Below are 24,572 nucleotides of genomic sequence, written 5' to 3' on the forward strand. Positions count from 1 at the left end.
ACACTCTTACAGAAACAGTCAAGGTACTGTTGATTGCAATCAACGCTGACGCTAACCTGCAGGAGGTATTGATGTAGGATACTTTCCCCAACATCTGTCCTATCTCGAAAATCGACGTTTGTCGGGTGATAGCAATGGCACATTGACCATGCTACCACAAACCCCACTGTAGCAGAGTTTTGTGATGTTATGAAGAGTTTTCCCTCTTCTAATTTTGGACTTTATAAACTGTTGTGGTGTTCAAATCCACGAAATCATATACACAACAGTCTAGGGTTACAAATATTTATTTTATTTCCATGTTGGCAGAGACAACAAATTCCTAGCATTCTCTTTCCTTTCACATCAAAGAAGCATTCATGCAGCCATAGCAAAATCTCCCATGTTCTCACACAACAACGCACTCTATACATACAAACTATACAAAATTAGGAAAAGTTAAAGTAAACATTTGACCCTGAAAAACTCCTCAGGTAAACCACCTTTCCCCAACAGAACTATTCATTTTTTGGGGAATAAAGGCTCCTGAAAAAAGTTGGATATGACAGACAGAGAGAGAGAGAGAGAGAGAGATAAAAAACACAAGACAAGGACATTATCCAGACATCAGATTTTTGTTCTGTAAAGCACCAGAAAGTCATCAAAGGCTGCTTGTAAACATTTCTTTTTTTTTTGGAGGCACATAATGGGAACAATGGCTTTCTCATTCTTCCATCAATGCCCACGCCTCTTCAGCCTTCATGTAGTACTGATTGGCCAGACGTCCCTTCATCGCCTCCATGGCTGCGTCCGCTGCTTCTGTGAAGAGGTCACCTGGACAACACGGCAGGAGTTTTTCAGGATGTTTTATTTATTCATAAAACAATATGCAGACCCCCAAAGGATCAGTAAAGCATAGTTTATTCAACAGATATGTTTTTCAGGATGTTTTATTTATTCATAAAACAATATGCAGACTTACAAGGGATCAGTAAAGCATAGATTATTCAACAGATATGTTTTTCAGGATATTTTATTTATTCATAAAATAATATGCAGACTTTCAAGGGATCAGTAAAGCATAGTTTATTCTATGGCGTCATGTTACCATGTTAGGCTCTCACCTGCTTTTTGGGGATCTGAGTCCAAGCTGAAGCCCCCTTCCTGAAACATCTCTGCCTCTCTGGCCAGCAGGAGGTGACGTGGTTCATCCTGCATGCCGTCAAACTCACCACCCTCGTCATGGTCGGTCATGTTAAGGACACGGTCATACCAATGAACCGCCTCCTGCCAGTCCTGTTTCCTGCACAGGCCCACAGGACAGTCAACCAAGTCATGTTAGTCAGCCTAAAATACACCACATGCAAACAGGGGAATGGGGTAAACTTCCCAAAAATAGTTTAAATACTATGATTCAGTTAGTTCAAGTAATCAACAGAAGCTCAAGCAGACAAACTTCTTTGATCATAACAATGTATTTCAATGCATCTTCCTACCTATCGGAAGAGAGGGTGAGACCCGTGTCATAAGCCCTGGCAACCACAATCATACTGGGTCGGTCACCAGCCTCAGCAGCCTGCAGGAGGTAGCGGAATCCCTTCTTCTTGTTCTCCTCACTATCCTGTGAGGAGCAAAAGACAAACACACATCAGAAAGACCAAAAACACAACCCTTAAATCATCCAAATTACAGACTACACCGTCAAAGTAAAATATTGCCCAAAGCAAACATTTTCAGTAGTGATAAACTACCACTGGTGTGAAAGACCTTGAAACCAAAGGGAAAAAAATACGTGCCTCCAGTATAGTCTCAGATAGAATATGGTGGGGCAACTGGAGGTAGCACTGGCCCAAGGCCACAATGGCCTGCAGCTCTCCACACATGGCCGCCCGCTCCAGGTGATACACAGCAGAGTCCTGGTCCCACGCCTCATTCTTCTCACAGAATCTTTCGCCCTCATGGTACTGCGCCACCGCAAGATGGACCTAACAGGGTGATGGCCAACAGTAAAAGAGTAAGTTGAACCGACACGTGGGTCAACAAACAATGCTAGCTCTGCTTTAGCATCTGTCTTTTCACTGAACCTCATACTAAAACACAGATGCCGCAAGAAAACTACCTTCAAAACACACCACAGGGTTTTGAGGTCTACATGTATCATGTTGTTCTCAAATAACGATTGGTGGGTTTACCTGGCCCAGTATGGATTTGCCAATCTTCCTTTCCAGTAAAAGAGCGTTGAGCCTCTCCACCTCCACAGAGACACAGGAGGGTCTGTGGATGTGTGAGCGAGATGCGTGGTAGAAACTCCACTTATCTTCTGTGAGCTGTGAAAGGCAGACATACTAACTCACAAGGGGAAACTAATGAACAGGACCACGTTGCCTGGAGGCTTCTTGGCGCTGCATCATTCGTAAGATATACCTTAAGATATTCCTTCATTTTTTTTAGGTGTTTCCCAGAGCATACTTTTTAAGGATGGCCTGAGCCACTCTAAATGTACTCTAATCTGAAGCCACTGCTCACCCCACTTATGAGCTGTATGGCTCCAAAATCATCAATTGATATTCAACAATTATTGCATTTAGTTTGCTTACACAGTTGAAAGTGCTTGTTGTATGCCACTCAGTTTAATCTAAAGATAGGCCTAAATGATAATTTAATCAGTCTTGCCGTCTTTACCAACTATCAATGATGACCAATAATCGATGATTATTCATTCACATGTGTGTAGCCTTGCGTTTTTTTCTGCCGGGTTTTACCATTTGGCATCCAAGCTCTCTAACCACAGCACAGTTTTCAGCTGAAACTATACTTTTTAATGCCTGGCAAAAGTTGTTTCAGTGTATAAAATATATAATGACTAGCCAAGGGACCTAGGAAGCTTTCCCTGAGAGAACCTCTGAAGAGTGTCTGTAGGAGTGTAGAGATTGGGAAACCCTCATAGAACAAGAAGCATCTTTGTTAAGGCATACCTTTCGAACCTTAATAGAATTAAAAATATTATATTCTTCTTTTAAAGAATATAGTTCAAAATACACTGAAATTGAGAAACGCAGCCCAGGTGTTTTAAAAACAATATGTCCACATGTTCTAGTCTTCATACAATTAGCATTACGGCCATGCACTTTTCATACATGCAAAGAGGACAGACATTATGTAGTTTCAACAGGCAGGCAGAATGCATGAGATAAGGTTTGTAGATAGGTGAGCAAGCAAGCCACTCCAAAGTGCAAGACAACCACGATGCCTTTCGGGAATTTCAACAGGCAGTAGGAAACAAAAAAGAAAACATTCAATGTTCATCAAAAATCCCATCTATATGGTCACAAATTTGGAACTTAATCAAAAATGCAAACGCCAATCAAGATCTAATGAACACGAAAAAATAAGTGGATTATGTATTTATACTAGCATTGGTGACTACAATGCTATCACTAAATAATTCCATTCTGTGTGAATGCTAGGGCTAACAAAGAGCTTAAAAACATTCCACAGCAGCAACAGTCGGAAATGAAATGGCACATTTAAGCCCAAGTGCCAAACTCTAGGGATCTTAAAAGAAACAGGCCGTCTGTAATCACCGATTGGATCTGAGGACTATCTGCAGCTTGGAAGTGCTTGCTGGCATTAACCACCATTTTCTGGTGAGAGAAGGGATGGGGATGATCAGTTAGAGTGTAGTGGGTTGGATTAGGGAAGGAGACAGATACAGAGTGAGAGAGGGTGGAAGAAACACAGGCTTGACCCCCACAACCCAATCAACAGACATGTAGTAAGTAAGTCCAAAATGTAGGTTGAAATGACAACTACATAGCTGGGTTACTGATTGGTGATTAATGAGGATTGGGGGCTAAGTAGTATTTACCCGTCGAACACTGTCCTCATCCGACTCTGAGTAATGCCTGGTGTAATTGGGGCGAATCTACATTGTGATGCATATGAAAGCCAACATTAAATACACATCCAGTGTTTGTGAAACAAGACTGTTGAATGAATCATATATGACAAAATGAAGAGCTACAGGTACTGCATCACCTCCATTTCCTTGATGCAGCTCCATATGTGCAGAAAGCAATAAAACTAAACTAAACTTACTAGTTCATCTGATTATATTATAAACCCATTTTCTTGTATGTTTGTACAGAACTGTAACATTGTACATTAAAATGTTTGGACTATCAATTTTTAACAAAATGTACAGGTCAGGCACATTCAGCTTACTTTAATCTTATGGGTTCCCTACGGGACATTCATGGTTATGAGGGGCTTGTTTGAGGAGATGTCAGAAATAAGCGTGAAGTAGGCCCTGTGGCTAGAGCTCAAAAGGTGCTTGATAGAGTGTGTGAAGTCTGGAACAGGGAACGGGTTCTTACCCTTTCAGCATGGTCTGCGGGGTCCCCTTCACTCCGCCTCTCACTGGGGTAACCACTGTCTCCTCCATTTTCTGAATCCTATCAAAACAAAACAAGCGCTGTAGACATTGACGGGTGTAGGTGCTACAATATACTGTCGCCTCCAGGTCAAGTCAACAGTGCAATGCATGATGGTCTTGTGTACCTTCTGCTCTGCTTCGTTGGCCTCGTTTGTAATTGACCAGCCTGGGGTGGGAGAAAGTGTTTTCAGTGTCAGTAATAATGATAAACATTTTATGACATTTTAGCCATTAACATAAGTGAGAGGTTTTGACGATCATGTGAAGCGTCATCAGACGTCATTTGGGGTTTTACAGTGTTTGCACTGAAACAAGTGAATATATCTTCTACTAAAAGAGATATTCACAAGATAACTCCTACAAAAGTGAAATATTGACTTTAGTATATGAACAAAGACCTTTCCGTATATATAAAGTTGTTTTTATGATAACATCCCTCAGGGAATCCACCATATGCCTTTCTATCACCCACCACAGGGTGGCATTGAGGAGACTGAGGAACATGGCTGGCATCCCATAGTTCCTTACCCAGAGGTGACCTGGTGTCGACAGTGCCAATACCCAAAGGGGAGCAGGGCATGGAGTCTGCGTCACTCATGTTGTCGTCTGCCGATGAGGTCTCCGAGAGCCGGGAGAGCAGAGGGGGCGCCCGGTTAAAAGAGCTGGTCCTGACGCGGGGGGAGCCACAAATCTCCTCACAGCCTCGCGGGACGGTCTGTGCTGACATCTGCTCAGGAGGGGTCGGAGAACAGACATTTGTAAATAGACTACCATTATCTGATGGGTTGTGCTGCAGAGGACACCTTTTCCTAGAACAACACTTCACCGTAGGCCAGTGGTTCTCAACTGGTCTGGCTTTGGGACCCACTATTTCCCATGGTCATTAATTTGCGACGCAAATTTTTATCAAATTCAAAACATAAAATTAACATAGAAATATAAACATAGGGCCTACTTTTATCACTGCATTCATAGCACATTCGCCTAAATCTGACATCAGATAGTTTGTAAATAGATTTATTTTTTTCATACTGTTGAATTGTCTAGGGACTATTTGCTTTACCTTTTGCCCTACTTAATGATACAAACTTCACGTTATATTCTTCATTAAATTAGCTCGTTATACAAACATACATGTTGATTTCTTTACCCACACACATACTCACTGGAAATGACAACAAATACGTTACCCAACAATATAACTACAGTAATTAGCTATATGTTTTACTTGAATTAATTAATTCTAACACAAAGATTCAACTAGCCCCCAGTGGCATCCCTGTAGACAGTCACGTCACGCTACGTCACTGCACTACTCCGACTCTTTGGACGCTCATACAGTAGTAGGCTATGCATGTGGACCGTGAAAGACTCAGCTTTTTTTTGTATTCAAAATAAAAGCTACTGTTCATATATTTTCTACAAAAGTCATTAAAGTTCTAAAGGAACACAAACACTGTGACTCATTCAGAATGATTCACTGGTACACTGACCTATGCTACACAAGCATTTATGTCTGTTGCTGTGATTTGTTGGATCTCATAAACCTTGTATCCACAGAGACAGAACTGCATGGCCAGAGATGGTCCTCTGTTCCTCTGTCATAACTGTGATTTAATGTTTTATTAGTCAGGGCCTGGTGGTTGGGCCCATGTCATTAAGGACTCACCAGCAGTTTGTGGTTGGAGTCCAGCTGTGTTTTCTCTGCGGGGGCCAGGTCAAAGGCTGAGAGATCCATACTTTTGCAAATGGAATTGCATAAATGAGAGTGGAAAAATAAGGCCATACCACGGACACCTATAACATACACAAACAAACACAAATGCATACACACACACACACACACACACACACACACACAGTATTTAGCAATATTTATTTAGCCAAGAATGTCATGCCTTTATCGTAAGAGCCGTTAATACAGTTGCAAAACAATGAACAAGAACGATGACTGGCTACATTCAACTGAAATGTTAAGGGAAGGAAGTTGTTCCTTACCCAAGTTCCCATCCCCAAAGTCTGTGCCTAGTAACGTGTGAATCTGGGGGTCAGTGTAGAGGTCACCCACGCCTTGGATGTCCACCACAATCAGCTGGTGAGCAGAGCGCTCAAACGTGAAATGGCTGAATGCCTTTAAAAAGAAGCAGAAGCCACAGAGAGGAACAACTGTGAGTTTAAAAAAAGATCTCTGACACAAGGTTTCTCTCTGCGGTGCAGTTCTCTGCGGACGATCACGTCTTTCAGTAAACTAAGGGCTTCTGGACTACTATGATTTTCATTCCTTTGATTCAATTGAACTCAGCTACACGTCTTTGGTCTCTGTCTTTGGTCTGTGTATGGGGCAGTCAGTGCCTGCTCGGAAAACACACCTGAGGAGTGAGGCGAATGTTGTCGTCTCGCACAAAGCCCGAGTTGGAGTTGTACTTGATGTACTTGCCCTCGATGTAGTGTTCCAGATGAAACAGTGGTTTACCAGGTCGCTCTGTCATCTCTAACGCACACATCTGCATGATGTCCACCTGTGGAAAACACACACACAAAGACACACACAAAGAAACATAAGTCAACCATGCAGTTGAGCCCGGTGATCATTGTAACTGAAAATGAGGAAATTACTAGGATGCATTCACATTTGACACAAGGACTATGAACAAGGCAATGAGGCTAAGGCTAAGACAGTAAAGCCAGATATAGATCATCTAAAATACAATTTATTTTTTAGCTCAAGTATATACAGGCTATAAAAACCTTTTAAATGATTCTTCTGAAAAGTATGATGCTACAGATTCCATTTACTGATAGTGGAACTATACCTGAACTACAAGTCATGTTAACCAAGAAAGACCAGTTCTTTAAATGGGCAACTCTGCTAGCCAAGGATAGATATGCTTCTTCAGCTTCTAGCGGAGCTGTACCTGTTTAGGCGGCCGGTGGCGGTTGTACTCCTCGCCCCACAACTTGGCCTCCATCTGTAACCGCACGTCCTCAAAGTAAACATCACGATCCACTGGCTCCATGTAACGCTTTGCCACGTAGTTGGACGCGGCTGTCCACTTGCTGCTATGGGAAAAGTTTGAGAGTTTCTTCCTGCCGAAAAAAAGAAAGAAACCACAGTCTGGTCAGACATGATAATTTGTATAAGCAGACATAAGAGTTAAGTTGGTGAAAGTGCAACTTTGGGAAAAAGAATGTGGAAGTATTTCATAATCATGACAGATCCCAAGCACATGCAAAACCATACTGAGTGTCTGGTATTGAAAACAAGATTTCTCTCAAAAATATTTCAGAAAAGGAGTTTGTGGGGATTTTTGACTAGTACTTGCTGCTATTCCTTTTATAAACCATGGATTATAACCTTTAAAAAAACCTTTCACGACTGTCATGCCATGGTGCACAAACTAAAAGGGTACATTGCAGTCTTAGGGATGTCTACATCCTATTCTTAGATTCCTTGGTTTGGACGTCAGCCATAGGACCCTGAGAGAGGGCTGAAAAATGTCAACACAAGTCCAGGCCTGTACAAGTCCACATCATTTTTCACAGACTGGTGAATGTCTGTTTAAGATAACATGGACAGACATGTGCACCCACAAATCTACACACGTGCAGTTCTTTACGTATCACTTACGTTCTTTACGTATTACTTACGTTCTGAAACACTCCCTCATGGCTCCTCTTCCGAAGGGCTGCACCAACAAACAAAATTCAACTTAATCGTCTTAAGCATCACTTAAGGTGTGAGTTTAATAATATGGTAGGTATGAATATGAATATATGCATGAGTAAGTTTAAATTACCTGTCCAGACATCTTGATGAACACTGGGTCCTGTGCCCACTCACCGGTAACAGCATTGTACCTAGAGAGCAGAAATGAACATGTGACTTGTAAGTGTCAATATTTGACCCAACTTGCTGCAAACATAACACTGTTACCATTAAAAAACACCGTCAACATGCTTCTGCAACTTTTTTTGTAACCTGTTTTTTTATACTGTTTTACGATCTTGGATGGACCATCAGTAGTTGTAATAGCATTGTGGGGGAAAAACACCAGACAAGTCCATAATAATCTCCTTACATTATGTCTGAATGAAAGAAATAAAAGTGGTGGAAGGTTTGTTTTCCTATTGCTATTCCTATCTCATTGCTTTCTATGAATAATAATCACACAAGAACCCTACAACCCCCTTCATGTTTGTTTTTATGTCTCTGCTCCTGTTTACAGTACAGTATGTTTACAAACACTTCAGTGCCATTCCCTAAAAGTCCACAATTTACGCACAAGCGGCAAGCATGCTCCCCACATGGTTATTTTAGAACGCTCTGTTCCATGAGTACCATTCCACAGAGCCCAGACCATGACAGCGGAATGTGGGGGAGTGAAGTTACGAGCCATTTAAAAATAGCCCCTGTTTACAGGCGAGAGAGGCCTGAGATTGCCCATCACCTCTCGATTATGTATATTATATCAGTAGGGAGATATATAAAACCCATTTGAAGTATGCTGGGCCAAACAGTAGGAGAGGCTGTAGAGGGGGGTGACTGGGGACAGGGTGCTGGTCAGACACTGACCTGTATCGGATGCAGGGTTCCGTCTGCACCTCTTCCAGGTGGAACTCAGCCCAGGGGTCTGGCATGGCCCGAGCTTTCTCGATCGCATTCTTCCACTTAGTCTGCGCCAGAGGGGTGGAGGAAGAACAATGAGACGTCCGGCCAAACACACACTAATACACACTCATTCAGACAAAAACCCACACACACTCACTCCTTTGTGCCTTGCTTGCTGATAGATGACTGGCTTCCCATTCCTGTGGGAGCGGCATGCAGATAAAGAGTATGGCTGAAAGAAGGAAAGACACACTAGAGCGACTGAGAGGACGGGAGACACACAGGATCAGTGGCTGAAAGAGCAGCTTGTAGGCAAGGAAAGCAAGCAGAATATTGGGCTCCAAACACAACAGCAAAATAATGAATGAATGAATGAATGAATGAATGAATGAATTAATTAATTAATTAATTAATTAATGAGGGGAAAAAATGAAGCACCACTAAAAGGAATAAATGAATAGACACAAAGGGGAACTGGGAATAACCCAGATGTGTTTTACCACACAGGGTTATTTGTATTACTCGTAAACTCGTTGCAAGTTCACCTGATTGGGTGGCATGCACCCTGCCCTTCTGCACAAGGAAATGAATCATTAACTGTGTCATAAGGAAGATGAGATATTAAGTTACCCTCGTATGAATCGTTCTGAGAATGAGCAATGATACACAGCATGTTTGCCAGATAGGTTTCCAGCATAGGCGTACATCATGAAATGGCAGATATGCCTGAGGTACGGTGCCAGTGTATATTTAACTCTGAGGTATTTACTTTCTCATTGGTGAGAAGGTCACTGATGGACAGTGACATGTTGACATGGACATCCCACCACTGTCCCCCAAAGAGGAGATGCCCCCTTCTCTCGTAGAATGGCCTTACTATATGAAATTCAACCCACTCATCACAAGATTAAAGCGGCAACTGATATACCCTGGACATACAGGGGAGCAGCCATGGTTCTATTCCAATAAAAATACTGAGTACAGTTTGACCCAGTTTCTGTGGTCTAGTTAATTATTGACATTGACTTTGTAAGACGGTGATTTCCTAGACTAATGAGGGAATAGGCGTCTGGAAGGTTTGGGTGGAAGGTTTGCTGAAAAAGTAACATTTATTAAAACACCTTTCTTAGTACGACCATACTTAATCTGACTCCATTTTCTGTGTCTGACTCCACTCTTTTGGGAACCCAGTCTAAGCTCCTCGCTTTTACTGTAGATTTCTACCAGGGTTGTAGGCTGATCTCCAACTCAATGCACCTATCGTCTGTATTTGAATTTCCTCCCTTACTCTTTAGTAACCTTGTTCTTCACAATGGAATAGTGTCATTGAAGGATCTTGCCACGGCCGGCCGATTCCATTTTGACAAATCCACAGACAGAACCTGCATCTAGTTCTGGACTAACCCAGAGGTCCTACAGTGCTGTTAAAGGGACGTTGCAGCTTGTTCGATCTAGGTGGCTCAGTGACAGAGCGCCAGACTGCTTGTCCGCTCTGTCACTTCCATGTCCATTCGATCCAGTGCAGAGGCTGGTCAGCAATCCTATCGCTATATTATACCATTAACAGTTCAACTGCAGCATCTAGCCCAGTTGATTTTAGCCAGGAACCTCGTCTTACGCTTTTGGCCGCTATATATGTCTGTAACCAAATCCTAGTCAGTATTACCGGAACACCGGAATTTCAGCAGAGGTCATAGTGAGTCAGAATTACCAATTTATTACGTCACGTACACGTATTCTCAAAATACCTAAATCACACCATCACTGTTCAGTCCTCCATAAGTACAGACTTTTAAGTTGGGACAACCTGATCACATTTAAGTTGTTAACTGTTCAAAATCCGGTTTAACCTGGCCCCCCCACCACTATGCAGCCTAGTCAAATTTAGAACAGCAGCAACCAGTGCTACTCAAGGGGCAGCAAGAGGAGACTGTGAAATTCCTTTAAAAGTGCATGAAAGTGTATTTGGGCAGTTGGTCTTCTCAGTTAGGTCAGCCCGGGAATGGAACCATCTCCCACAGAACATTAGAGAATCAACCTTTTTCAACTGCTTTAAAAGAATTCTCAAAACATGGTTGATAAATAACCAAAAATTTGATCATTAGTGGGTAAGCAGTGGAATTGTTTTTGTTTACCACTTTGTTCTTTCCCTTCTACCCATGGTTAAGTGGAGCTTGTATATTGGGATTTCATTTGATTTTATTTTTGATATATTGTCAATGTTATGTTTGATATATACAATAATGCCTTTTTTTTTGGTTGTAAAGTCTTTTTTCACTCTGGCAGGGGGACTGCCAGTGGAAACTAGCCTTTTGGCTATAATTGGGTGCATTTACATTTTGAATTACCCCATAGATAAGAGGTTTCTCAAGATGAGAATCACACATTAACAACCAAAATGGAGGGAGTTCTCACCCAAATTTGGGGTGGACCCCCTCCAAAGAGACATACCTTTGCACTCTCACAGAGACCAGAATGATCAGGTCTCTGATATCCATGTTTTAATTAATATATACAGCTGTAGAACTGAGACCATTTTCCCACTCAGATTGAGACCATTGAAATGAATTCAAACATTATACAGAAATCATCTTCCAATATAACATTTCAGTTCAACACACATTTCTCTGTCCCTAGTTTCACCTCAGCACGGAAAAATACGGAGAGAGAACCAGAGACAGAGGTCTGAAATAAGAGTCTCTGCAGGGGGGTGAGGATTTCAACAATTGCGACAGCCTCTGGGCAATGTTTGTTGGGGGCACAATAATTACTAGCACCTAACCCCCGACAACCCCCGACTAATGAGATAGTCCTCTGTGTTTTTTCCGTTCCAAAAGGTCCATTCCTGATATCTGTGTTTTTCCATCAGAAATCCATTCCTGCCTTACAACTTGGTCTGAATTATACCTTACCAGACAGAACAGAAGAATATGCAATGGAGGGCTTATTAAGGATTTTTTATAAGAAGACATGAGATTTCATATTTTTAAGATGGATTGCTTTGATTTACTGCGTTGTGTTTTTCTGTAATAACAGTCCAAACCAATCTGATGACACATTTAAAGAGTCTGATCGATTAACCCAAATAAAAAACTATGAGGAAGATTATGGTGGGCAACAGTTTTGCAGGAACTCCCACGCTAACCAAGCAAAGGGGAAATGAAGTCAGGAGAGACGAATGAATCATGAATTAATGGGAGGGAGACTAAAGAGGAAAGAGGTTTCACTGATGCAGAAGAGAAGGGTCGTAGAGAGAACAGCTGTGAACTTTTGAACCTACCCGACCTTTCTCGGTTAACGACCCAAACCTGACGGCCCTCTTCTCTGGCTCTAATTGCTTTGTAGTCTATAATGGGAGGTACAAAAAAGTTTTTTTTATCCTCAAGAAAACACACATAGGACAAATGGATCCCTCTGTGACCTAAGAAGGAGTCAGCTGGATAGGTTAGAGTTATTACATTACATCAACATGTTTACATTGAGCTTAGGAGCTCTGACATCACTTCCTGCTTTTCAGAAGTGACCAAGGTGGGAAAGCTGTTGGTCCCCCTTGTGCTATATGGCAGGCACAGAAGGTTCCAACTCCAAATATGGGAGAGAGTCCCTCCCCTGCCTTTTTGCTATCAGAATGCAACACTTTGCAGAGCCATCACTATGGACATACATATTTTTTAATATTTTATGCAAAACAGTGGCATTCAATGGAATTATCTCTCTGAGAGCCATCACTGGCACACAAACATCAAATCCTCTAGCACTGTCCTGGTTATCCGTGGTCAACAAAGAGACAACACAACTTGAGCAAACGGACAGCCAGTCATGCGAGGCATATGTTGAATTTAGATGAGTCAAACCTCCTCAGAACTGACAGCGTCAACGCTGAGGATGTAATTCTGTGGTCAGTGAAGCTATGGTGTTTCACCACAGATAATGCTAAGCATTTTCACATTTATGCAGGAAGTACAGTGAGCAACCAAACTGCTCTGAACTTTCTATTCCATTGTGATAGTTTAAGGATGTACACAAAAGTATGCTGTACTGTACTAATACTACTGTGTAACTGCATCAGTGTAAAACAGTCTGCAGAGAAGTGAGATATGAAAGAGATATGAATGGATGCTAGCTTACTCTGTAGGCAAAAGCATTTTTGGGCAGGGAGCTGGACAGCTGTTTGTTGTGTACGAGGTTCTTCATATAGTGGCAAATGTCTTTGGTGGGGCTGATAGGGTCGTCCGTGATGGAGCAGATGTAGTAATCATCATCTTCATCGTCACTGGCGTTGGCGTCACCGAAAGAAATGCTCCTCTGCCTGCCACCCTTTTGGACGCTGCCCACCTCCTCCATGGTAAACATAAGCTCTTCTTCAGCCATTCTGACTGAGGTGTGTTGCACAGGGGAGAGGAACGGAGCTGGGGTAAACACAGACACAGGCATGGGCGCAAGTCAACAACCATATGCAAACTTAAAGCAGCAGTAAAGAGTTATGTTCCAAAACTAGCACGCTAGCGTAGCTATGTCAGTTTTCGGACAGTGTCAAACATCGGCCATTCTGTTAAACAATCAAAATGCTAAATGTAATAATGGATTAACAATCGATATGATCAGTTTAATAATGGATTAACATGACAACGCGAACGTTTTCCGATAACACACGCTGTGCGATAATTAACACTGTTACGATAACTACCTAAAAGCCATGCAAAAACCTTGCAAACACCACCGACCACCCAGTTGACACTGATAGAAGCTTGCCAACACACTAAATGCTGTCTTTTGGCAGTATAGCTGGCAATGTCATGCTGTGAAAGCTTTTCTTCCATTTTTGCAAGATGGAAACACAGAACTACATAGTGCATATCCTGGTTGGCTAGTGGGAAAGACACAGGTGTTTTATCTGTCCTTCACATGACCATATGCTATCAAAATACATTTGAGGATGATACCAAAACTAGTTGCCTATAAAACCATACCTCACACCACAGCAGAGTACGCAGGCTGATGTTAAAACTACGAACCATAAAACCCACAACACTTATTGATTAAAATAAGGTAGAACAATGGGACGCTTGATTATGGTTGGTAGTTATTTATGTTTACACAGATTAAGAGCCTCGTTATACAATCCTAGCAACCTCCGACGATAGACGTACTGACGTTCAGCCACAAACAGCCTCGTGGAATTCAGTCAAAAAACATGCATTCCGTGAACATATTGGACGGTGTGTGTCCACAGTTCATCACTAAAAAGCTTTATTTTACTACGACTAAAACGATTATTTTAACGGCAAAACACCACAAACCTTTGTTGTTACACAATTGAGTAAAATTAAAAGAAAGTATTCATGCTGCGCATGAGGATTCGTTACAGTTCCGTTTCGATTTTGGAACCTGTTTTCGTGGATTAGACATATCGTTACCCCTTGGTTTGTTGGGTTGCAGCTGAGCTGTCACTCCAACGGTCGAACCTGGTGGTGCTGGAGACCAAGTGCTGTGCTGGAGACCAAGTGCAGTGCCAGTCCTGCGCGGGCTGCTTTAATATCCCTCCCCTAACTCCTCGAGTGTTCTGTTCTCGTCCTCCACGACAGCATGTGCAGACTGCACGTAATACGCATATCCACCCACCACAGCCAGAAACTGCTGTGCGGATGTACGTCCAATACTTCCAGATCTTAAGCAGGATTTATGGTTATGCGTTTTCAGAGACAAAGCATTGCTCAACAGTATTCTGCGTAGTGCTACCTCCAGTGCTGTGATATTCACAGTGGACACATAATGGCTTTATCTAGGCCTATCTCCTCCTTACGTATGTGTTTGAGCTATGTGAGTAGGGTCGACAAGCGCAGGGGGGTTGCAGGAGGAATTGGACTGCTGTGTGCCCGGCAACTCTGAGTCTCCCTGGAGGTTCAATCCTCCTGATTGTGCCTCTCTCTCTCCTGGGCTGCACCCCTGTCCCTTGTCCTCCCCTCCACTACACCTCCCCCACCAAACAGCACATCCTTCCTTCCCCTTCCCTTTCTCCTCAGGCCAAGTCACCCATCCCCCTCTGTGTGCACACACACACAAGTGTAAGCACACACGCATGCACCTAAACCAACACATTCATTAACACTTGTGCACTCACACACATAGACATATATGTCTATGCTCACACATGCATCTACCCACACACACACACACACACACAAACAAACATAGTCACACCCTTGCCAGCTTCTCCCCCCTCTTTTGGGAGTGTCTCTCTCCTGCACTCTGGCAACACAATCACCACATCAGCATAGCACGGGGGTGGGGAGCTACAGTTTGATTGACAGCTGGTCTCATCCCCACATAGGCAGCACTAAACAGTGATTGTGATTACAAATCTCTTCTTAGAAACACAGTTGGTGCTGGCTTTATAGCATTCCTGTTAGCGCTGTATGTCCTTGATGCAATGTCTTCCAAATGGAAGAGTAAGACAGGAAACCCACGTTGGTTCCACCACACATATAGAGACAGACATGCCCTTACTTAGAAAAATACACAGTGACCTATATACTGTGTCAACAGCGAAAAACAATATGTCCCTTATCAGCCTCCTCCCGGAAACAATACAGTTGAGACAACAAAGTAGCTACAAGTGTCCTTGGTGTAGGATAGGCATGCAAGCACACTCTTACATGATCAGACAGTGCTAGTTACAAGTTACAAGTCTTTTATTTGTCAGATGCACAAAATGACACAGGGTCAGACTGGGCACTGAAATTCTTACGACAAGACGCCGCCCCAACCTACCATAACATAACAACACATAATATACATAACATAACCATGACGTACACTCTGCACAAGTACTATGAACATAATTTACACATAATAAACATATAAATAACCTTACTAAATATACAAGATAAATATACAATACGGTGTACTAAACATATAACAACCTATACATATAATACTAAATATACATATAGCAGCCTATACATATAAAACTAACATATATACATATAACATATAATACACATATAATAAACTATGCTACCCTATTGACCTATACTAACCTACATACAACCCAGTGAGGGAGTTACAGGTAATGCAAATTTTCCTGATAAGGTATTACTGCTAGTGCAAGCAGTAGGTTGGAAGTGACAGTATATGTAAGTGTAGTGCAAACAGTAATATGAAAGTGACAGTGCATGTAAGTGACGAGTGCAGTGCAGCACCCAGTCAGGATGCTCTCTATTGTGCACCTGTAGAAGTTGGTAAGGATGACTGGGTTCATGCCAAACTTCTTCAGTCTCCTCAGGAAGCAGAGAGCTCTGTGATTGAGCTTTGTGCTCTGTCAGTGTGTTTACATGATGGTATAATTCGAATCTTGCTTTAGTCGGACTATGCTATCTTTTGGGGCAACTGCTATTATCCCAATATACATGGCAGTGAATAAATCGAATCATTGGCCGAAAGCATGTCATATGCGATACGATAGGTGGCGCTGTTTTCATTACAACTAGTGGTGATACAGCCGTTTCCGCTTGACCTCTTCACCACTACCAACCATAGACATTTATATGTCTATGCTACCAACAGCAACAACAGTTGATTGAGCATGAATCGCGTCTGTTCATCGGTCCAGAAATGAGTGTTGCCTCTTGGGTTGTCCATCACGTTGTTTGTTTGTTTCTGCCGGCCGATGTGTTTATAAGTTACATTATTTAAAGATGAAAGATAAAAGGCGAGAGAATCGCCAGGTGTTCCTTCTCTGACAGATCTATTTTCGCACTATGATTCCAGGTCACATTTTCATCCCGGTCCCCCATCTAATGTTAATATAATGGTCTTGCTCCTATAATGTATAAACACGTAGGTTACAGGGTGGGTGTGGCAGAGATAGAGCGAGAGCGAGAACGGTGATGCACACGGATATATCAGATTTAGCGACCGGAGCAAACGTTGAACTCTGTGCAATTAATACAAGACAATACAATACTTAATAGGCTAATTGATACAATATCTCCTCGTTTGAGTGTGGTTGTTTGAGTGCAATGGGAGTGTATGATCGTTATTGTCTATAAAGCACTGTTTCTCAAACGTTTTCAGACCAAGGACCACTTAGCCAATATAAAAAAATTTGCGGACCATTTAACTAAATATCCCCGGAACAACATGCCTCCTACCCAAGACCTGGCGCACACATGATTTTCGCCGGTGGGCTCTCCTTTTTTACGTACCAGTAGGCTAGTTATAGATATGACAATGCGCAAGGCAAAGCATCTGGAACCCTGCTCCATGTGTGACTTGGTTATGTTACAAACTATTGTTCGCTCACAGCCTCATACTCCCATCACACACTCAGACAGGCCAATGTATCACAAAACACAACGATGCGCATACCGACCGCAGTATTTCACTACCAACAGTAGGCTTGCCCACTGGCATTAATACAGCCATCCTAGTAGTCAACTTTTCATAATTAAGAGCTGTCATTATCCAACGTCACACAACACAGAATATAGTTATCATCTTGCTGTCTCAGCGGGAGAAAAACACGCTGTTTTGAATGCAACTCCGCCGCGAGATAATGCCCAATGAGGCTGAACCATCTCGCCGCTGCACTTTCTCCTTGTCAGTCAGAGGCTTTCTCATTTAATTTTCTTTTCATAGTTCCTGTCTTAAGCCACCAATCCATGACCTTGTTAATAGATTAGGCAACTCTTTATTAGATTAGGCTACTACTGGCTGTGTTCTCTTCGTTCTGAGTTGTATGTTAGAAATGTCGCAATAATTTACTTTTGGCCGTCGCGGACCATTACGGGCCACTGGCAGACCACACTTCATCATATTTGATAGAATGAAGAACAAATTAGTTGTGAATACTATCACAGAGTTTGAAAGGTATTGGTCAGGTAATAGCCGATTGACAGCTGATTTGCTTTCTGATTTGACAGTACTGCTGTGTGTTTTAAGCAAATAAAATGTGGACTGTTTACAAGCGGGCACCTGCTATCGTTGATTATACAGTAAATACGTTGTGAAATGAAATAAAAACACATCACAGTTAAAGTTGTATTAGTATTGATTGATTCACATAGTTATGAATGGATGACATGACTAACAAGTGGTGGGAAATTAATATGAAAGTATTTGTTCAGTGAATTAGCGCGTTCTGTCCAAAACAGTCGCAGTCAACGTTTTTGTCAACACAGTGGCAGCACATAAGTATCGTCATTTGAACGTCCTTATACGTTTTTAAGGAGGGGTTGTAAAGGTGCTCATATCTTCGGACCTCTTCTGTTATGTTTGTTCATAATCAACAAGAATAAGCTTGTGAGACAGTCTGCAGGATATTAATAAATAAACGTGTCATTAGTACGAACAGTCGAGACAACTTATCGTCTCTTTCGACTTTCGGGTCACGACATGGGAAGGAGGGAGGGAGGAGGGCGGCGGGATCTCAAGCATGCGCAAAGACGCAAAGTCCAGTTCCTAACCCAATTTACCGTTACATGCCGCGATAGTCGAATTATCAACCGGATCGGATGGAGTTATCCAGGGGTGTTAATCGGATCGTAGTCGGACCGCACATAGTCGAACAAAGGTGTTTACATGAAACGGATAATTCGATTTCAGTCCGACTAAGCCAGTTATTCGAATGCATGTAACCACGGTCACTGATTGAGCTTTTCATTGTGCTCTGAATGAAAGAATGATAGGATTTGCTGTTGGTTAATTAATCACTGAAGATGTCATTAAGTCATTAACATCCTGCTTTCTTCTGTATTTGAGACATGACACTCTATTTTGAATTAGAATAATCTTGTCCTTCAGCAATCAACACTGGTTGTCTGGAGAGTTATGTGGTTGCCCACAAAAGCACTACTTTGGGCTCAAGAGAGAGGGTGTTTTAGTGACAATCCTCTTCTCATTTACCCTTTTCACTTAATAGTTTACCAAGAGTTGCCACACTACTGTGTCGAGACACAGTTCAAGACACAACACACACACATGGCAACCATTACAAATGCTGACACAAATAGTGACTTGTTTGATGGGAGAAGGAGAAGTGAAGAGGTGACGTGTGCTTGGAAGCCAGGTGTTACTGACAAACACTGAGAAACTGTTGCTACAGAGAGATGGGTGACGTTCATCTTGCTTAGCAGAACATTTAGTGTCATCGCGCTCACTGTATATTTTGAATCAGACCAAGAATCTGTCCTTGGTCCCGAGAAATTAATTTTCAACACAGACCACTGTGTCAAGGCTTTCATGAAGTTCATCTTTTCAGAAAACAATCTTCATAAAAGTTTAATGACAAGATGAAACACTGAACAACTGCCTCACCACGTCATGCCCACGTTGGCTTGCCAGACAAAGATACTAAAAAGAACCAGCTCCTTTCTCCGCGCAAGTAAAGAAGACAAACAATACCACATATCGAATTTCATGTCAGATGTTGCTCTCAGAGAAACTTACTTCATAACATAATTTGGAGATTGTCTCCTGCATTTGAGTAGAGCACACAGATTTATGTTGTCTCTTTTGTTGGTGTTGTTTCTCTCCTGTTGTTTATTGTCATTACAATGAGAGTAGATGGAGCGAGTAGAAATTGTGTGTTTATGCCTCGATTCAATATTGGTATAGACTATCAAGTCAACTTACTCAGATTGTTCTGACAACAGCATTACTTTTAACCAAAAAAAATCAATGATTAAATAACACGATTACGTTCCACCCCCAGTCCTGCTATACTTGGACTGTGGCCGCTGCGTGAGTGAGGGGGCGAGTAAGCTGCAGACCAGGTACACCTGGCACTTCATGAGGAGGCGGGCTGTCGGCGGCACCACCACCGATGCTCTACCACACTTTCATGGGCTGCCTGTCTGCATGCACCTTTGAGTGGGATGCAGGGGACTCGCTCTGTTGCGGCAGATGACGAGGGAGCAGCTCAGGCAGGAAGGGGTGCTAGCCCTTACTGATCTTCTGGTGGACAGGAGAATAAGTAGGAGGGAGTTGAGCCAGTACTGCTGCAGGAGGACATGTGGCGTGGAGGCCGCCATCAGCCTTATTGAGCGGCTGCTGCAGGAACTGGTGGGTGGGGGAACCTGACTGCTGCTGCCTCCAAGCTCCTCCCTGACTGCTTCCACCATGCTGCAGCCAGGTGTCCCAGCCTCTCCTGATGAGTCTGGGTTATGTAAATTCATAATTGTGTGTAAAGAAGTAAAATCACTGTATCTGCATTTTGTCCCACATCTGTTTACAAAATGTGTCACTCATCAGTTTTCTTTCTCAGGCTGTGGATGACTCTGGGGTGCCAGGCATGGACCGAGTTGACAGCATGGTAGTGTAGGTACACTGGAATTCGTCCATTGTGGTTGACTTTAATCAGTAACTTGCGTGTGATTTCATCCGGAACCTCCGTAAAACTTTCCCTATCGTAAAACGGCAACCTGATGCGACTTTGACCACGCCCGTTTTGCTTAAACAAAAGGCACGTCTTCCCAGATGTGACCCTCTCTCTCTCTGCTGGCGCCCACCGGGCAAGGACCTCTTAACCTCTCCCCTCCGGACATCGACCGAGGAGCAAGCCTCTTTGACCTCCTCTCACCTCAGGCATCGCCTGCACACGGTGAAGAGCAACTCTCTTTGTTCTTTCGCAACAAAGAGAACTCACTTTTGTCTTACGGCCGACACACGCCTAAGATCTCTCATGAGTCAACGAACTGCTAAGTGAGACGAAGTAAGTTTAGCGAAAGCAGCTAACATTAGACCTGCTAGCTGAATTGCAAAGGAAAGCAGCTAACAATAGACCTGCTAGCTAACTCTACACAACGGGAACAGAAGGCAAACTGCAACGAACGAACGGTCAAATTCTCCGACCTAAACTGCAGTGAAACAGACATCACAGCAAGGACAACTTTCTCCGGACAGCATCATCTCTTCTCTGCCGTTTCAACATCGGACTCGCCAGCACGACCCTTTTCCCAAAGGACTGATAAACTTCGATTGGGCATTTAGCTATCCTAACTATTCACAACCTGGCTAAGCATAAGACTGTTTACATGCCATTGTTCATGTGTTTCATATGTTTTGTTTACTGAACGTAACTGTTTATATATGTTCATTGTTAGCTGGTAGTTGGCTTCGCCACACCATCTAAGGGTTATCGTTAGGATTGCTTCTCAGACACATCGGGTCTTGCATGCATCACTAACCATTTCCCTCTTCTAACATGGCATCTAAATCGCCCACGATTACATACACATTGGCCTTCACATAGCCACACACGCGAAGAGAATACTCGAACTTCGCGCTGCATATAGGCTCGTCCTTGTTCACATCACATGTATGTTCGCGTACGTGCACACAAATGCACGCGGAACTACGGTGATCAAACAAAGGAACACACACACATTCTTTCTGGCGTGCTCCTAACAGCGCAACCCCGAGCCCATAGGCTCACACACACACACACACACTCCCTCTCTATTACACATACACATATTCCTTCAATTAATTGGTTAGTTACATTTAGCTAGAATACATATTGTGTGTTATTTCTTATCATTGTGTAAATAAATACTTTGATTATATACGCTGGTTTATTTAATGTTGCACAAGAATGGACGTTGCCAACCTCTTCTATTCAGAATTCTAATGACCTTCAACCATACTATTAATAAGGTAACTTTGGTTGTAGTTATTAATTTAATTATTAATCAGAGTTCCAAATTGATAGTATAATATATTTTATGAGACTGATATATTTAACGAGACTGATTTGTGGATTATCATTATGTTGACCACGTGGAGGACACTACACTTTGTGTGGCGCCCCCTAGGTGTTCAATTTAATTGATCTGCCTTTGTGTTGAATGGTTGATGCCTGTCCAATCGGGTGAGATTACCAACATATTGTTGCTGTTGCAAGGACAGCACCAGTGTGTTTTGGTGGCCCTCGCAAAGACGGTATCACAATTTACACACAATTGCACCCACATTCACCCGGCTCCTGCTCACAGGGTAAGTTACCTACATAGTCTGGTACTCCCATGTGAGGCTGGTACCAATTTCACCTACAGTAGAGTACCTGGTGGAGCTGAGGCACCAGCTCTCTCTGGCCCTCAACAACCAGCAGGTCAGGAACATTTTTTGTCTTACTACTTTCCCTCTGTGCCCTGTCATACATATTCACACTCATGTTTTTGTCTTTTCTCACGGGCTGCTGTGTTCTCTCTCTCTGTCCAGATGGGATCTCATCCTGAATGACTACAGGAGGATCAGGCGGCGCATTCTAGACAATGGGGCTGTTATGCAGCAGACCACCCTGCAGCTGGTAGACGTGAGCCACACCACCCAACCTGGTACAGTGGCACAACAAGAGGGTGTAGAGGCAGGGCAACGTGGTGGTGCAAGGACTGGACCTGCCCAGCCACTTGTCTGTGGCGACTGACCCTCTCCTCCCTGCTAATGTGTGTCCACCATCTGCAACCCCTCCCAACCAGGCCCAGTTCACCAGTACCCCTGGGCTGGCAGCACCATGGGCCAGGCACAGGTGAAGAGGAAGGTATTGTCTGCCGTCGCACCGGCGGCTGTGATTCCGTGCCCCCAGCGAGAACTCTTCCCTGCTCCACCATCGGGCCCTCAGCTGTTCATGCTGGGTCCAGTGACCTCACAGGGGCCTGTGCTGGGTGCTGCTCCACAGGCTCTGGGTGCCAGCCTCTCCTCTGCCGCTCCTGCTCCAGTCCGAAAATGGACCTGCAGTGTTCTGCGCAACACGTGCAAGAAATGCGGGCAGTTCAGGACAGCGGAGACTGGACACAGCCAGTACAAGGGCATTATATACTGCCCCTCTGTAGAGGCTGTTCCCAAGGAGCAGTGGTTGGAGGATATAAAAATATGCATGAAAAATAAATGAATTAGTGCCCCTCAACCCCTTTCCCTCCCAGTTTCACACTTTCTGTATATAGTTCTGTATATGTTTTCTGATATATATTATTATATTGTATATATATATATTATGCTATAGTTGTTGTTGTTGAATTTGTTATTGCAAATAAAAGTTTGTTTACAACAAAGATTTATACATTGTTCTTTTGTGAATAGAAGGATGTATTAACTGGAACACAAATATTTTGTGAAACAATTAAAGTCCCTCACACATAACTGTACATGAACTTGCATTGAAATATTCAATGTAGATTTATAAATATCTCACTAATATAAGGTAAATTAAAAGTAATATGCAAACAAATTGTGATTTCCAGTAATACAATTGAACTTTGCAGTAAATAATGCACAGCCAAATTTCTGCTAACGGTGGGACTCGAACCGGGAACTTTGGGGTCAACTCTTCTCTCATAAATGCTAATATGTATTGAAATATTCAATGTAGAATTATCCATATCTCACTAATATAAGGTTAATAAAAGGTAATATGCAAACAAATTGTGATTTCCAATAATAAAAATGAGCTTTGCATGAAATAATGCAAACCTTAATTTCTGCCAACGGTGGGACTCGAACCTGAAACCTCTGCTCTCATAGTAATGCATATAAAAACAGAAGTTTAATGTTTTTAAAATAATGTATGATGTACATGAACATTAAAAAACTTTAGTCATGGAGGATTAGGCCATACAAAATCCCTTCCTTCTTTTCCCTTTTTTCTCTCTTTTCTTCTTCCCCCCTCTTCTATGAACTGGCTTAGGCGCTTTACAAAAATGAGACACGTGAAAAATCGGCAAGAAATCAATTAAGGTTAGCTACCGTTAGCTACATTTGTGTGATCTTTTTTAGTGATAGAAACCCATTTAATCGACTTTAGACGTGCATTAGCCAAAGCAGGTAACTGATGATTGAAGTCAGAGTCTGTCTTGTAAATTATCAGAACTTTGCCAGATGGTTCCATCTGCATTAACTGCAAGCTTGAAGTTAGCATTATGCACACAACCGGTAATGTTAGATATCGCAAACTAGCTAGTTGGTAGTGACAACACTAATACTAATACTGAAGTTAGCGGACGTTATATTTGTAGCTAAGAAACGTGTGATTGAAACATTGCTCTTATCGTTCTAGTTTTGTATGCAGTTGTGGCCGTAAAACATGAAAACGAATTCAGAGAAAAATACATGTTAATTGAGTAGTCAAAACAATGTGAAATTCTCGGATCCTTACCGTCGACTAAGGATGGTAGCGTGGCCGAGTGGTCTAAGGCGCTGGATTTAGGCTCCAGTCATTTCGATGGCGTGGGTTCGAATCCCACCGCTGCCAATAACTTTTCCTTTTGAAGGATGTCAGGTTTACCTGCTGCTTACCAAAAAACAGTTACCAGCGTGATAACTGTGGTTCGTTCAGTCTTCAAAATAGATTACATTTCTTATAACAACATAAAAACAAACGCCATCTAGTGGCCTGGAAAATCAAGTAAAAAGTCGGTCATAAGTTTCCAGGTTTGTCCACTTTATAATGCATCCATTATCATCAAATCCATTCTGAACTGTTAAATGTGAAGGAAACTGTTTGCTGTTGTCCACCGTCGTTTTAATGAACAGTCCACATTTGCGTCTTATTGT

At 42.6% G+C, this 24,572-nt stretch overlaps 1 protein-coding gene and 1 non-coding gene across 10 annotated transcripts; one reads left to right on the top strand and one right to left on the bottom strand.

The window, feature by feature from the left end:
• Positions 1 to 271: 271 nt before the first annotated feature.
• Positions 272 to 24,349, bottom strand: eef2k (eukaryotic elongation factor 2 kinase). 9 transcript variants are annotated; one of them, XM_042704758.1, is made up of 21 exons: positions 24,175 to 24,349; positions 13,152 to 13,432; positions 12,304 to 12,369; positions 9,181 to 9,255; positions 8,988 to 9,088; positions 8,212 to 8,272; positions 8,063 to 8,100; positions 7,330 to 7,501; positions 6,784 to 6,933; positions 6,413 to 6,545; positions 6,084 to 6,211; positions 4,943 to 5,141; positions 4,540 to 4,580; positions 4,356 to 4,433; positions 3,848 to 3,904; positions 3,564 to 3,623; positions 2,172 to 2,306; positions 1,776 to 1,964; positions 1,476 to 1,600; positions 1,104 to 1,282; positions 272 to 813 (listed from the first exon to the last, which is right to left on the bottom strand). In XM_042704758.1, the coding sequence occupies exons 2-21, from the start codon at positions 13,392 to 13,394 to the stop codon at positions 704 to 706; spliced, it is 2,340 nt and encodes a 779-aa protein (XP_042560692.1). In that variant the 5' UTR covers positions 13,395 to 13,432; positions 24,175 to 24,349; the 3' UTR covers positions 272 to 703. The 9 variants fall into 9 exon arrangements, with proteins under 9 accessions (XP_042560692.1, XP_042560691.1, XP_042560695.1 ...); XM_042704757.1 differs by lacking the exon at positions 24,175 to 24,349 and adding an exon at positions 14,441 to 14,682; XM_042704761.1 differs by lacking the exons at positions 12,304 to 12,369; positions 24,175 to 24,349 and adding an exon at positions 14,441 to 14,682.
• trnal-uag lies at positions 24,189 to 24,270 on the top strand. The gene has a single exon. It is a non-coding gene; the product is annotated as a tRNA-Leu (tRNA).
• Positions 24,350 to 24,572: the final 223 nt, after the last annotated feature.

The sequence above is a fragment of the Clupea harengus genome, unplaced genomic scaffold, assembly GCF_900700415.2.
Source record: "Clupea harengus unplaced genomic scaffold, Ch_v2.0.2, whole genome shotgun sequence".
In the NCBI taxonomy this organism is placed as follows: Eukaryota; Metazoa; Chordata; class Actinopteri; order Clupeiformes; family Clupeidae; genus Clupea; species Clupea harengus.

Excerpts from the sequence above, each read along its gene's own strand:
- eef2k (XM_042704758.1), bottom strand. The coding sequence starts at position 13,394 with ATGGCTGAAGAAGAGCTTATGTTTACCATGGAGGAGGTGGGCAGCGTC. Across the intron at positions 9,089-9,180 it reads AGCAAGCAAGGCACAAAGGA|ACTAAGTGGAAGAATGCGAT; the intron begins GTGAGTGTGTGT and ends CCTCTGGCGCAG. Across the intron at positions 6,934-7,329 it reads GCCACCGGCCGCCTAAACAG|GTGGACATCATGCAGATGTG; the intron begins GTACAGCTCCGC and ends TGTTTTCCACAG.